Source organism: Trichomonascus vanleenenianus (assembly GCF_965637985.1).
Source record: "Trichomonascus vanleenenianus strain CLIB 3782 genome assembly, contig: TRVA0_066S, whole genome shotgun sequence".
Classification (NCBI taxonomy): domain Eukaryota; kingdom Fungi; phylum Ascomycota; class Dipodascomycetes; order Dipodascales; family Trichomonascaceae; genus Blastobotrys; species Blastobotrys vanleenenianus.
In genome coordinates, this window is record NW_027481821.1 from 659 (window position 1) to 15,678 (window position 15,020).

The 15,020-nt window shown below is 49.1% G+C and overlaps 7 protein-coding genes across 7 annotated transcripts; 3 read left to right on the forward strand and 4 right to left on the reverse strand.

Moving 5' to 3' along the window:
• Positions 1-3,257: 3,257 nt before the first annotated feature.
• On the forward strand, positions 3,258-4,688 carry GAS3 (putative 1,3-beta-glucanosyltransferase; the record flags this gene model as incomplete). Its single annotated transcript, XM_076687616.1, has 1 exon — positions 3,258-4,688. One exon carries the CDS (start codon positions 3,258-3,260, stop codon positions 4,686-4,688), a length of 1,431 nt encoding a protein of 476 aa, XP_076538134.1.
• A 613-nt stretch (positions 4,689-5,301) lies between these two features.
• Positions 5,302-6,042, forward strand: VPS28 (ESCRT-I subunit protein VPS28; the record flags this gene model as incomplete). The annotated part of the gene is made up of 1 exon (XM_076687617.1): positions 5,302-6,042. One exon carries the CDS (start codon positions 5,302-5,304, stop codon positions 6,040-6,042), a length of 741 nt encoding a protein of 246 aa, XP_076538135.1.
• Positions 6,043-6,962: 920 nt separating this feature from the next.
• Positions 6,963-7,385, reverse strand: TRVA0_066S00144 (uncharacterized protein; the record flags this gene model as incomplete). Its single annotated transcript, XM_076687618.1, has 1 exon — positions 6,963-7,385. One exon carries the CDS (start codon positions 7,383-7,385, stop codon positions 6,963-6,965), a length of 423 nt encoding a protein of 140 aa, XP_076538136.1.
• Positions 7,386-8,067: 682 nt separating this feature from the next.
• TRVA0_066S00166 (TBC domain-containing protein) lies at positions 8,068-10,785 on the reverse strand (the record flags this gene model as incomplete). The annotated part of the gene is made up of 1 exon (XM_076687619.1): positions 8,068-10,785. One exon carries the CDS (start codon positions 10,783-10,785, stop codon positions 8,068-8,070), a length of 2,718 nt encoding a protein of 905 aa, XP_076538137.1.
• A 553-nt stretch (positions 10,786-11,338) lies between these two features.
• Positions 11,339-11,681, reverse strand: TRVA0_066S00188 (dolichol-phosphate mannosyltransferase subunit 3; the record flags this gene model as incomplete). The annotated part of the gene is made up of 2 exons (XM_076687620.1): positions 11,339-11,395; positions 11,457-11,681. 2 exons carry the CDS (start codon positions 11,679-11,681, stop codon positions 11,339-11,341), a joined length of 282 nt encoding a protein of 93 aa, XP_076538138.1.
• Positions 11,682-11,864: 183 nt separating this feature from the next.
• Positions 11,865-13,469, forward strand: TRVA0_066S00210 (uncharacterized protein; the record flags this gene model as incomplete). Its single annotated transcript, XM_076687621.1, has 1 exon — positions 11,865-13,469. The coding sequence occupies one exon, from the start codon at positions 11,865-11,867 to the stop codon at positions 13,467-13,469; it is 1,605 nt and encodes a 534-aa protein (XP_076538139.1).
• A 153-nt stretch (positions 13,470-13,622) lies between these two features.
• RPN12 (proteasome regulatory particle lid subunit RPN12) lies at positions 13,623-14,399 on the reverse strand (the record flags this gene model as incomplete). Its single annotated transcript, XM_076687622.1, has 1 exon — positions 13,623-14,399. The coding sequence occupies one exon, from the start codon at positions 14,397-14,399 to the stop codon at positions 13,623-13,625; it is 777 nt and encodes a 258-aa protein (XP_076538140.1).
• Between the last annotated feature and the right edge of the window lie 621 nt (positions 14,400-15,020).

The window sequence follows — 15,020 nt, forward strand, 5'->3', positions numbered from 1 at the left end:
GAGCCGGCTGTTGAAGCCCAATGTTTAGACACAGTCTTCCTTAGCGTTAGCTCAGACTATAATCAAGATATATTATTATTATTATTATATTATTATAATATATTTGTCCGTTCGGCTGTTGCTCTAACCGAAAATGCCCGCACAATGCGTGTTGGGTGTCAGAAAAGTAGAGTCCTAGGAATGCGCTATCTCCTCGGAACGCATTAGTCCCGAAGTCAATCGCTATTATAAAAGCCACGATTCCCTCTATTTACTCTTTTCCTTTCCTCACCTCTTTAATGTAGACACTTCGGTGTCTAACCTTTTACTTTCGTATAAATTAGAGTCAGATATAATTGATTTTGACTTCCAACAATGCGGAACCCGACCAATGCAAAGCGAATATTGACCTGGATGTTGAAGCTCAACGTTTGACCATAGTCATCCTTAGCAGTAGTGACCCCGACTTAAAATAAAGATATCTTCTTCTTCTGTTCGCCTGTAATTTATCTGTACTTTCGCCATTATTTTCACTAATTGTTGGAGGCTAAAAAGTTCTAGACAAGAGATTTATATCACGGCTCCTGGGGGGCTTGACTACCTTGAGTATGTTGGGGGCTAAATAGATCTACCCTGGTAGACGATAGATCCTATTATGACTAGTTAAACAAATAGATATAAATGTGTGGCCCCTTAAAGGAGAGAGATAGCTCAATTGATATCAGGCTGATACTACGTACATTATACTACCAGTTACAGCTTATTGCGGAGGCATAGCTTCTTGGGGGTGAATACCTTGAGTACAATGTTAGCAAGAACAACAGTATTAATGTTGGCGAACAGGTACACAGGAATATCAAACAGTATGAGCAACAACATATGTAAGTCAAGGTCAGAAGGTACAACGATGTCCGAGTATCTCAGTAGGGTTATGGATTAGGCTAGGAATGATAGACTGCAACAGGATCACAGAGTAAACCGGTAAAGAAAGGAAAAGAGAATGACTGGGGGATGGTGACTCTTTATGGGATTAAATAAATTGATTGGAAATGATTGGATGGTTCCGGGGAGTCTACCTCCGAACATGCAACTTATCGTTGGTTTATGTCGTTGGTATTATCTCCAGCATGTCCAGGACCAGGGTTTGTCTCATCATTCCATGCTGAAACATGTGAAGTCGACGTATATTGTCTCTTTGAGTTCCAGCAGTTGATGGAGATTTCCTTAGCGCCGAGGCGCTAATGGCACGAGGGAAAACCCTTTCTTCTAGAGCAAGAACAGGTGAAACATCATAGTTGACACCGCTCCCACAAAATGCCGGGGGAAAGACCTGTGCCAGCCACCCAATTGTGGGAATCCATCTAATGAGATTGTCGCGGTATGGAGTCCCAGAAATCAGCCACCGCCATCAGGCCCTCCTTCGTATTGAGCAGGGTCCGAAGGCTGAGATCTGGCAGGAATTGAAATAATATCAAGGTCCGTGGCCGAAGACATCAATCTAATTATCACCAGGCGCTAATGGCACGAGGGAAAATCGTTACTTCTAGAGCAAGAACATTTAGAACATCATTAGTGAAACTGCAAAGTGCTGGAGAAAAGACCTGCCAGCCACCCAGACATGAGAATCCATCTAATGAGAGAGAATGAATGTATTTTTAGCGCATTCTTGGTTTGCTACCGGTAATAACTATGCCGGTTTCTCCCCATAGTCAATTGTAAATCAATTTGGGGTTAATGCTAGTTGTAGTGGAGTGTATTCGAGGGCCAGCCCTCGAGCTCCCGTTGCTGGGGGCCAGCCCCAGACCCCCGTTACAACCTAACAAACTCCCCAACCTGTAACAAACTTTCCCGTAATAATGCGTTAAAAATCGTCAAATCTCCGCGAAGCGGACCAGTCCCCCCATTAATACACAGCTGCTTCAATTGAACTGTGGCTCCGTTTTGCGGAGGGGGGGGGGGGGGGTTAGATATACAGCTATACAGAGGATAGAAACTGTGAGATTTCTCTGCTAGGCATCAAATATGGAACACATAATTTTGAATCTATGAGAATTGCATTGGCTAATTCGTAATACCGATAGTATATTTATGTACGCTTCTTTAGCATTCCGCGATTTTATATGTCTGCGACTTGCAAATCCTGAAAAATGAAGATCCAACCGTTCTCCGGCTGATTGGTACTGGAAACAGTTTGGGCTTCAATTGATTACCCTATGACATTTCAAAGGTACAGAGAATCTTCGTATTGGCAGCTAACGACTCCGTTTCATCTAACTAAGAGGGCTGTCGACCGTTCTGTTTCCGTAGATACCTCTGGCCTCAAAAGCCCGACAGGAGATATTTAAGCCTGGTAAGCCATTCTACATGTAATGTATCATAAGTTCGATGCATGTAACAAAAACTTGTATACTGGCAACTACGGTATTCGAATATTTGAAAGAGAGTAGGTCTCCAAAGTTTTAATCTTTTTTATGTCAACTTATCAGGTGGTAATCCTGGCGAAAAAAAAAATTTAATATCAGCAACAAACGTTCTTTAATTTACAAAACGAATCATAACCGAACACAACTACATTTTAGTGTAGATATCCACTATGTATTATCACATTGTGCCACTCCGAGGGAAATGTGATGGTGAAGCGCGATACGTATCTTTGAAACACCGTGCCATGTACAGCAGACCTTTTGTTTGCCTGCCAAAGCCCAGGGCTCATACTCCATTTATTGACATTCAATTCTGCCCTAAAACGTACATCTGCTGTTACCAAAGTAGTTCACATACAACCACAACGAAGCGTACGATATACCGCTTTTGTTGTAACGTTCAAAGTGTACCCATGCATATACCGTCTGGGGACATGCATGGTTGTTTCTCCCAGAACCCCCAATACGTACCGCGTCATCATGCGGGGAACAAGCTTTTTGTCCAGATGAGACTCGCCAACTTGTACGACACATCTAGCGAGATCTGGATCTCGAATGGCGCATCTTGCCTAAAAATCTCATGGCGTTCCCACGGATCGGGAATTTTTGTGTTTCTATTTATGGCCCGGGTGGATCGCAGGGGTTGTGGCCCGAAACGTCGATTACCACGCCGTGCATTGCATTGTGCAGGGCGACTTTTTATCGCGTTTTAAGGAACCCTACCTCCTCCATTACCCCCCCTCTCACTTGTCTATTCGATCGTGAAAAACAGCCAATATTCCAGCAGTAATCGTAGAGACTGACCAATCGTAGACCTCTTTACCCTCGTTTCTCAATTTATTTGTTGGTTAGACCATGAAGTTCAGCTCGGCTATAGCTGCTTTGGCTGCGACGGGTTCGCTCGTAAGCGCTTTAATCCCCATTGAAGTCAAGGGCAGTCGGTTTGTGCGACCGGCCATAGACGCCAATGACGAAGGAGATGAATTCACCGTCATTGGTATTGACTACCAGCCAGGAGGCTCGGCGTCATACAGCGACAGCTCGGGCACGGACGTGCTAAGCGACGGCGATGTGTGCCTGCGAGACGCCTTTGTGCTCCAGCAGCTGGGCGTCAACACGATCCGAGTGTATACTATCAACCCGTGGATCAACCACGACGAGTGCATGTCCATCTTCAATGCGGTGGGCATCTACGTCATTCTCGACGTCAACTCCCCGCTGGCCGGAGAGTCGCTCTCACGAACCGACCCGGGGTCCTCTTACAACAAGGGGTACCTCAACCGCGTGTTTGGCGTCATTGACGCGTTCAAGGGCTACCCGAACCTGCTGGGCTTCTTTTCCGGAAACGAGGTTGTCAATGATGCCGCTTCAGCGGCGGTCGTGCCCAAATACATCCGGGCCGTTCAGCGGGATATGAAGCAGTATATTGCAAAGCACGCGAACCGGACGATCCCGGTGGGGTACTCGGCTGCCGACGACGACGTTTTGCGTGAGGCAATGTGGATGTATCTCCAGTGTGGCGATGATGAGTCGAAGTCCGACTTTTACGGGCTCAATTCATACCAATGGTGCACGGGGGATAACTGGCAGACCTCTGGGTATAACACGCTCGAATCGACGTTTGACGGGACTTCCATTCCGGTATTCCTTTCGGAGTATGGGTGCAACAAGGTCAGTCCGCGGACCTTCCCCGAGGTGTACCAGGGCATTTACGGCCCATTGAACCAAGTGTTTAGCGGTGGTCTTGTGTACGAGTACTCTCAGGAGACCTCTAATTACGGTCTTGTTAATATTCAGGACGATGGGTCGATTAAGCTTCTGACCGACTTTGACAACCTCCAGAAGGCTTACAACAAGATCTCGCTTAATCAGACTTCCGCGGGCCAGATCAAGGCGGTCACGCCAGCCACTTGTAACGCGAACTCGCTTGAGAAGGTCTCTTCGTCGTTTGAGACCACCATGGACCTCCCCGGGTGCCCTGCCAAGAGTATGCTTACCAATGGCGGTGGGAACAACAACGTGGGCAAGATTGTTAAGGTCACCAATACCACTTCGAAGTACAAGATCTACAACAGCTCAGGCAAGCAGATTGTCGACACCAGTATCGAGATTGACAAGGATAATGAGGTCAATTCGCCGAGCGGAAACAATATTAACACCCAGTCTGCGTCTCCGTCTTCTGCGTCGTCGAGTACTTCTACCCATAAGTCCAAGGGCAGTGCGGTTAATGTCAATGCCAGTGGCTTCCTTGCTGGTCTGGCCGCCTTCCTCGCCATGCTTATTTAATCATGGTCGCTCTGTTTTATCGAATCTAGACTTCAGCCATCGCTAGGCTTTAGTCATCTTGTAAAATTGGTGGGTAATATGTTTGAATACGCTTGCTAGAATGGCTGATTAATAACGGCTGAAGTTCCATAGAAACTCCATAATTGCTGAAATTCTACTGCTGAAGTTGTAATCCAGAATCTTTAATGCGGAAGTCCAACTGCTTAAGTGTTCCTTAGCTACTCATGTTTTTCTATGGAGGACGAGGCTTCATAAATATTCCTCCTAATTGCTACTCGATATATTCGAGGGCCAGCCCTCGAGCACCCGTAGTGGGGGGCTCTGCCCCCAGACCCCCGTAACGAGCGCTATCCACGCGATTCGTTTCACATAGTTGAGGTTCAATACTGCTGTTTATAAAAGGTGAAGTTCCATGAAGGCTGAGAAGTTCACTTCAATAAATTTGTCGAGGACTATAACTGCTGGAACTGAGGACAAAAGTTGCTATATCCCTGGTACTTAGTCTCTTTTTAAGTGGTTTGAGGAGGGGTGAGCCGCACAGAGCCGCACAGACCTAACCTCCTCCCAGACATCACCATCTCGCAACCCCCGCCGCCATTCCGTCGAGACAGCAATGAACCAACAGCCCTATGCGCCCACGCCGGGCACATATCGGCCTTCATACGCGGCCCAGACTTCATCGATACCACTAAATGAAGAGCAGAAGCTGTATAGCACGCTCCAGGAGCGGGAGCTCCACGAAGCCCTGGCCGAAGTGTACTCGATCATCGTGACTCTAGACATGCTGGAGAAGGCCTATTTACGGGACGCCGTACCAGCCCACGAGTACACTCCAGCGTGTCTGCGGCTTATTGCCCAGTACAACATGAACCTCAAAAACGAGGCGGTGGCGGAGAGTTTTGGCGACATTGACAGCTTCAAAGCGAAGTACGGCATGCATCACCCGAATGCCACCGCGCGGCTGAAAGTAGGGGTGCCGGCCACGGTCGAGCATGCAATCGAATCGTCGCATGCCCGGGCCATGGCCTCACCAGCGGCGGCCGAACAGTCGTCGGGATCAGGTGGAATCAGCGCCAAGGCGGTGGCCGAGGCTACTGGCAATTTCATTACCACTATGGACGGTCTCAAGCTCAACTTCAAGGCGAAAGACCAGCTGCATCCGCTGTTGGGAGATCTGGTAATGAGCCTCAACAAAGTGACGAGCGAAGACTTTGAGGGGCGGGGTAAGCTGGTGCAATGGCTTATCACGTTGAACGGCATGAAGGCGAACGAGGAGCTTTCGGACGGGCAGACGAGGGACTTTTTGTTCGACCTGAATCAGGCCTACAACGCTTTTGTGAAGATTTTGGAGTAATTGATTTTATTACCTGAGTCCAGGGCATCCTAAAAGCCAGGCTATCCCATAGCCAGGACTTCAGGCAAGAGGAGAGAAAAGGGCCATTCCAGGGTTGGATCTGAGAGGCTGGTCCAGGGAAGCGATGCATGTACGAAACACGACAGACGTGTAATTAGATTCTGTATATTATCGCTATGAATGATTAATACTGCCTGCTGAGGTGGTAATGAACCAGATACTTACTAACTCAAAGTGAATCATTGGAGATCATTCGAAGTAGACTCAGTATTCGTTGTGCAATAACTGTTACAGGTTTTATTGTAATTATTCGCGAAGATAGCATGACGTGAAAGATCATTTTTACGCCCGGCTGACTCCAACCTATACCAAGGCCATCATCATAAGTATCTAATCAATAGATTTAAATAAACCTAATGGCATCAAATTGATGACTGAACTACACCTAGAGATAGACAGGGGTTTGGGGGGCTGGCCCCCCAACTACGGGGTCCGGGGCAGAGCCCCAGGTATAGTTCGTGTTACAGTACTACTACGATAGTTTTGGTTGATTGTCCCTAAGAACCTCCCCGGAACAGAGCCTTGGGGTATCTAGGGGGGCTGACGCCGCCGCACGGCGCGCGGCTTTTTAAGTGGCGGTTTGAGATCGCTTGGTCAGTGACTGAAAAGCACTTGTAGCTAAACATATTACCGGTATATCCCTCAAACTATCAGAACAATACAGCCCCGAAGGTATTCTAAATCTGATGATCGCCCTTTTTTAGCACGAAAGGTCGATGGAGCTGGAATAATTCACGAATGAAGACTAGATAACGAAATCTATTACAACATCACAAATAAATAACAACGAAGAAACAACAAATAAATAATAAATAAACGAGCGTCGAGAGCTGGACGAGAGCCGAAACATGTCGATAAGATCAACCAAGACCTACAAGACGAATGCGAGCTACCTCCTCCCTCTCAAATGTCGGCGAATTCGTAGGATAAAGCTTCGCCTGCCACTCGTCGTACAGCAATATGTATGCCTGATGCAACAGCTGCCACTCTACAATGACTATAGCAGCAACATCCACAAACATCCGCAGTATCTTCTGGTCCAACAGGGTCGCGCCGAGCCCGACCTGCGGAACCGTCCGGAAGAACATGGCTATGTTGACGTACAACGGGGTCCACAGACCAAACGCCAATGTCAAGTTGAACGTCCATGAGTGATGCATGGCGAACGCCAGAGAGGACTCGTCGAGGGCGGTCGCCGCCGACTGCCGCAGCATCATGTGCATAATTAGTGCGAATATCGGGAAGAATTCGTGGCTCAGAAACGCCGTAAGAGCCTCTTTCATGATTCCTTTATAGTTATGGTCTAGCGGGTCTCCACAGTTTGGTATATATATACGTCCGGAGGGTGCCTTGATATGTCAGTTTGGCACCGTCAAGAGTGTGGAGGCGGAACATTCGGCGCGCGGAGCAATACGTCACTTGCAGCCAGGGGACAAGCCGCACGCGATCTCCACAATCCACAGACACAGATTTTGCAAGGTGGGGGCTGTGATTGGGCGGTCATGATTCATTAAAGCTGGGGTAGCCGAGACCTTTACAGAATACGAAGCAAGCCATGTTTGTGGGGTTTTCTTTAGATTAAGTGGTGCGCATTGCGGTAGGCGGGGCTTATGCAGAGCATACGTAGGTGAATGCAGATGGTAAAAAGAACAAGGATATGAGAGGCCTATCCTGGGGTAATGACTTGGTGTTGATTAGACTGATCCAGGTTTTCACTACACTTGGTTAGCGGATGTGATTGATTAGGATAGGTAACTTAGTTAATGGGATGTGATTGAGGATAGCAATCGGATGGGCTCCGATGGGATGCAATGCGATGTGATTGATTAAGAGTAACGATGTGATTGATTAAGAATACCGGTAGGTAGTAATGATGCGATTGATTAAGAGTAGTAATAATGCGATTGATTAAAAGAAGTAATGAACTCGGGATAATGGCTGAATGCAATTTATATTGGTTAGTTGTTATTTCGTAGAATAATGAGGATCCAGACACTTCAATTCCTTCTCTCTAAGCTGCTTCAGATCAGAGTCCACAACAGAAGAAGCATATAGACTGGCCTGCTGAATAAGCTCGTCCACGCGGATCGGCTGGTTGACAATGTTCTTTATGAAGCTGTACACCTCTGCGCTGGTGTTGAGCTGCAATAACTGCTTCTCGTAGATCTTGAACAGCGCCAACGCGATGCGGAATAGATAGATGAGCCCCTCGACACAGAGGAACACGTCCCACACTCTAAACAAGACCTCCGCCGGCAGAGCATCTGTGAAGCATGAAAGGAACCAGTCAAACGTCACGGCTGAAACTTCTACGCCGAGCGAGTCAAAGTGTTCCTGCAGCTTAGGGAGGTGCTGGGGGAAGTAGCAGTGGCTGAATACCCTCTGATCAGCGCGAGAAGTCAACAGCGGAGGCGAAAAGAACCCCTCGGGCAGGATGTTCTCCACTAAACTCACCAGCGACCAGAAGGCATCTTCTTCCGTAGCATAGGTGAGCAGAAGAATCGCCGCAATCATGTTCATGCCCTGGCAGTATCCGACTTCAGGATTGCGTCTGCTGAACGCAACAAGAACTCGACGTAGTTTGTTGACTCCCGGGCCAGAGCCTCCAAAGAACACATTATATGGCATGGTGCGGTAGAGATCAAGCTCTATCTGAGCAATCGCCTCCGAATCCTCCGTGCGGTTGACCAGCTCATCATAAACGCCAGGCACTTTCAGCGTCCACGCGCCAGAGCACTCTCCCCATATTCTAGGTCTGTAAGCAATTGGAACTCCTCCAAGGACCAAGTCTTTGAACTCCTTCCATAGCCCCTTGCCATTGCCGCCTTTGCGACCGGAAGATAGGAGCTCAGTGCCAGAAACACCGAGGAGCTGTCCACTTTGAATAATATCGCGGGAGTCTTCTAGTCCGCTGTTCAGCTTGCGCAGGAAATCATCCCACCGCGAGGTTTGCAGTTTCTGGAGGCCATCATGAATATTGGTCAGTTGAGAAAGGAGCAGCTTTACCGATGATCCATCGTCAGCCTCACGCTGGGGTCGAGAGACTACTGCGCTCTTGGCCTGAGTCGGGAGATCGCTGGCCGAACGGGAGAGCCTGATTCCCTTTTCATCGTCTATAATTAAAAACGGCTGGGCTGGTGACGGTGGTGGTGGGGGTGGTGATGGTGCTAATTGGCTGATATCACGAGAATTGGTTGAGTTGGGTGTTGCCGCGGTTGTCGTAGTATTAGTTGTAATCGTTGCATTGTTCGTAGAGTCATTAGTGTCATTAGTCGTAACGGAGCTTTTCTGGTCGGATCGCGAGTTGCGGTTCGCGTAGATAAAGCCAAATCTATCGGTGACAACGGCCTGGTTCGAGCCATAGTGGTCGTTCCACGTTTTCAATAACGTTGGAGGCTGTTCGTTTTCGGGGTGAATGTCATTGAGCTCCATGGGGCCGTGGTTCTGGTAGATGGAGCTGTTGCTGCTCATCACGAGGGGTAGATGGGACTTGGCCGGGGACATGTCTTCGCAATAAGTCTCGCCATTGGCGTTGTAATTGCTAGTGGTGCTTTCGGCAATAGACTTCAAATCGTCATGCGACTCTTTGGGCAGCGGCCGTCTTTCCGACGAAAACAGCCCCACCCAGCTCTTCTTGCCATTATTATTATTAGTATTGGGCTTCCCAGACTGCTCCTCGCTATCTGCTGGGGGCTCATCCTCTTCTATGATATCATGAATTGCCTCGTGCATTAGCTCATTGATATAGTGATCAGGACGCATAATCGCCGTTGAGGGTATATTCATCAGCCTTTTGTCGATTTCGCTAATGGAAACCCCGCATTGAACCAACATTCTGCGCAATTCCTTCTCACGGTCGTCATGCTGGCGCCGCAAAAGCCCCACTTCAGCCTCTCGGGCCGCCAGGTCGGATGCTAATTGTCGGATGACATTTACTGTCCCGTACTTCTGGACGAACCGCTCAATTATGCCATCCGAACCCAGGTGGAGGTTCCCAGGGATAGAGGAGTAGGACAGTTCATCAAATAGGGCTCTACGATCGGCCGCCACCGGCTCGCTAAACAGCGATTCCCGATCATCCGCTACGCTTATGAGATCGTCAAACTCCGCCGGTGGAGGAGGAGACGCGACTTCATTATTCTTCGACGATCCAACTGAAGGCGTGCGAACACTATTCCAGGGTGGCTTCTGAGGGGACCTGCCCCCAACTTTGATTCCTTTATATTTTTCTGGTGAGACCTTGTTGCCCAATAGTGGATAGCTCAGAATAGGAAGCTTCAAGTTAAGTGTTCTGTCCACCAGAGTTTTAGTTGGGGTGACATCGACGTCAGTGGGCTTATTATTATCTGGGCGAACCTCAGGAGACCTTGGACGTGACTCTGACTCGTTAATTGGCCTGTTGATGGACTCGTCAATTGACTCATCAATTGATTTATTATTGGACAGAGGAGACTGTTCATCGTCTGAACTCTCGTCTTCAAACGAAATGTCCTCACCACTCAGACTGTTGTCATCGGTGCTGCTTGTGCCGTCATCGTGGACGCTCAGGTCAGCATCCAACAGGTATGCTTTGGCAGTGGAACTGGAATCAAAGCTTTCTGGGAAGCCTTCGTCTTCGTCTTTCTCGTACTCGCCGTTTAAGCTTTTTGCAGGAGGGGCAGCTGTGCTCACTGAGGCGTCCATATCTGAAACAGCAAAACGCCGGTAGATTATTCTGAGGCCATTCCCCAATGAGTAATTGGTTCTTTTAGTCCGTTCTTCAATGCGAAAAAGAGCAGCAGATCAGTTGCTAAGCCGTCTATCGATATGGCACATATCGCGTGAACCCTGCCCGTTCCCCCTTTCAAAATACGCGAGGCACGTGACGGCGTTCTGTTATCGCGATTCGTCCCAACGCGCTCGCAACACCGCCAAATCTGCCATATCCGCTACCACCGATAATGTTGGGTGCGATTCCAGGGGGGGTACCGGTAATTCGATGATAATAGATACAGCAAATTGATGAATAGCAGGTCAATTGATGATAGTAAATCAGCTGACGAATAACAGGTCAATTGGTAATTACGTAGGAAAATTGGAGCAAAATTGGGATAGAATTGCCCAGAATTAACCAAGTTGAGTAAAACTGGTACAGTACAGGGTAGATTTGAATGAGTAATGGTATTGGCAATGTACAATTGATCCTAGGGACTTTTGATTAGATATATAAATAATTCAAGATAAATAGTTCTTTAATTTAGTCATCAATGTCTACACCCTTTGCTCGAAGCTCCTTCTTGGCCTGATCAATTTGCTAAAACCATTATATTAGTCGTCTTTCAAATACACCCCGCTCATTCCATAAATATACGTACCAGAAGAAGTTCCTTGTACTTCGCCTCCTTATCCTTGAAGGTCAAAACGCCCCAGCCAAGCGATGCCAAAGAATACGATCCAAAGGTAACCAGCGCCCAGAATGGCAGCACCGGAATGATTTCGTTCTGAATGGTCTTCCCAGTAGGGATAATACCAAAGTACAGAGCGGCATAGATAACTGCCACTACGGCAAAGAAGTTCACTGCCTCACCAGCCCGGGTCATTTTATCTGTGTGATCGTTGATGAGAACGTGTCAAATGAACATTTCACTTGTATTTCTTAAAAGGGGTAATCCGTTAAATAGCCGCACATTATCCCCGCCAAATTAAGCCCAACTTGATGTGAAATCACCAACCGCACTGTCTTTCACCGAGCAGAACTAGAGTCTACTGACCGATAAATTAGCATGTTCAAGTCCGCGTCAATTGACACAGTGCTGGGAGCCATTGTTACGAGGAGCAGTAACATCTCTGAGGCTCTGGAAAGGGCCAGTGTGCTGCTACGGGAGCCTGATAACAGGGCGGCCGTTAGCCAAACGACAGTGAATACCATCTGCCACATGTACTACGAAGCAGACATCGAGCTCCAAGTGTTGTGTCTGAAAGTGCTGTGCAATGCTGTGGCTGATTATGATCCGAATCGCGAGTTTTTGCTGGAGAACACAGACGTTGTGAGGCAGGTGATTGCAGATCTCGGGGCCGATAGCAGGCCAGTCGAGTTCGTCAATTACGCAATGGCCACGCTGTTCAACCTCAGCAATGGGTACAAGCCGGCGGAAAAGTTCCTCAAAGGCGAACAGAGTCTGGCCAAGACGTTGGTGACTCTCGTCAGTCGGCAATCGTCGAACCCTGGCTTTTTGCTCTTTGTCGCCATGGGGCTACTGCATTTATATCTGGATGATGCGGATAAGCTGTTTACAGTGGCGACGCTGGACATTTTCCTCGAGCTTAGCACGGAATTGTTGGAAGAGGACCCGGAGACCGAAGATGTCGAGCCTGTTGAGTTTCTACTGCAGATAATTGAGAAGAGCGAGCTAATTCAGAAGGAGGTGGCTACTTCTCGGGCTAAATTGAAGCTGTTGTTGGGGCTGGTGGTTCAATTGAATGCACATCGCTTAGCGAAGGGACTTGGAATGCACATTTTGAGCGCTCTGGCGAGCGTTTCGTCGCACGACGAGTTTTCCACCCTTGTTAGCGTTACTCCTGACAACGAAATTCTGCGCGAACTTTTGCGGTTTGTCACAGACAACAACTCTAGCCAGAATCTATACACAGCAGGGCTCATTGTGCTTGCGAATCTGGCAACTTCAGACGACAAAGTACGATACATTGTCAACCAGCGGCCACACATGATTGAGTGCGTCATGCAGAAGTACTCGGCAATGACATCTCCGTTTGAGCTCCAGTCGGCCCACTTTATAAAGAATGTCTCTGTGGTCAAGGAATACAAGCCCGTTATACTTGACAATGGGGCTCGAGAACTCATCCAGAAACTGATCGAAGTCAAGCTGTTTGCACCAATCCGCCAGATAGGAGTGCAGCTAGCTCGGAACCTATTCCCAGCGAGAGTGGATTTGGATATTCTCAACGATTTGCTGGAGGTGAGCCGAGCGGAGGATACAGAGGCAGTCAAGCGTGATCTTCTCATTGCATTCAGCACTGCTTTGGAAAAGTACACGGGCAATGTGGCCGAGCCTATCTCCGAGACTTTCGCCGTACTGATCCGCTCAATTGTCGAGATCATTGACAAGAACGATACGTGGGACAGCGGTCTTCTGGTCAAGATAACCAAGTCTTTGGGTGTAGTGTCCACCCGAACCCATCTCTTGGAGCTGTTCACCGCCAACGGTGACGCGTCGAAGAAACTGCTGACTCTTTCAGCGAAGCTTGGCGAAGCCGAAGGGCCCTCTCTCATCAAAAGTGTCAACCACAATATTGCATACATCGCGGCAAACCTCAAGACCCATAATCTATTCGTCGACGAGAGTACCATCGCAATTAGGAATGCCTAACCACTACTGCTAACAACGTTTTCGAGGGCCAGCCCTCGAGCTCCCATTGGCTCCGCTTCGCGGAGGAATAGTTCAATTCTCCGCGTCAGCGGAGCCCCAGGGGGGTCTGGGGGGCTGGCCCCCCAGGTAGTAGCTATGGGTGGAGGGATTAGATTAAATAATAGTCTCTACTTCTCTAGCGTAGTCCAGGGTGTTGGCGATGGTGGACTCCGCGGGCACGGTGGTGCTTTCCTGGTCCTCAGCTCGCGGGAAGTAAATGCGCCCGTTTCGTACATGCCAGCCCTGAGACTCGACGAACTCCTTGACCTCCTGGTCGGAAGAGAGGAAGAGCAGGTTCCGGGCGTTGGACAGGGGCAGTGACTGGTAGACGTGCTCGGAGCACAATGCAATCTCGCTCCGCACGGTGGAGACCAGCGACTCGGCGAGGATGGCGAACTCGGGCGACGGGAACTCGCTCTCCTGCGTCACAGCGCGCCACACTTTATCGTACGACCCTTCCATGAGCCACCGCTCGAGCTTTATCGGGTACGACAGATATGGGTCGCTCTCTGGGTTCTCGAGCGTCTCCAGCTCCGTGTGGAACTCGGCAATCTCGTTCTTGGCCACCAGCAGCAGCAAATACAGCGCCACCAGCTTGTTCTCGTTCTCGGATGGCGGGATCCCCAGCTCCGGCGCGTAGAACGGCCTCACCTGGGCAATCAGCCGGCTGATCTCGGCCTCCTGGCGGTTCTGGATGGCCACAAGCACGGCGATCTCGAGCAATTGCCGCGTCGCCAGCAAATCGTTCTTGGGGGCGCTCTTGTTCGGTACAATGAGGTTGGCCTTTGCCAGCTCGAGCTTGATCTTGGGCAGAAGCGACTGAGCCCGCTCGAAGCTGCCCTTCTCGTACTCGCTAATGAATTGCTTCGAAACGCTCTCCAATGCCGACATTCTCTCTCTTCTATCTCTCTGTCAGTCGGGTTTACAGTACACTCGACGCTCGATGTGTGTCGTCCGTCGTTTGGGTGTGCCACCGCCGTGCGGCTTTTTGACGTGGTGCTCCGCGCGAGGGTGTTGGGAAGAAAGGACGTGGAGTACGCGTAGCATGCAGCGTCCCGCGTAGTCCTTGTCACGCAGTTAAACGCCGTCCCCCCTGACCATCATCTGCTCCGCTGCACATCACCACAGCAAGCATGAATTGATGCACCCAGTGGACAAGTTTGATATATATTTGGTTGCCAACTTGCCAATTCCTACTGGGATGTGCGTAGTATTAGTAGTGTTACCTGGGGCTCCGCCCCAGACCCCGTAGTTGGGGGGATACCCCCCAAACCCCCCGTTCTCAGCCTTTTCTCGGCAGAATGGGTGGCAATTGATAATATCGGCTGACAGGAAGATCCATACAGGAAACGGCTATAACTAGTGTAGTAGTAACATTAGTATAGTGGTATGACGGTTACATATACAGTAGTAATTATGTAGCGTATGTAATTGTACCTGGGGCTCTGCCCCAGACCCCGTAGTTGGGGGGGTTGCACCCCCCAAACCCCCCTTTTACCAGGAAGATCGAAA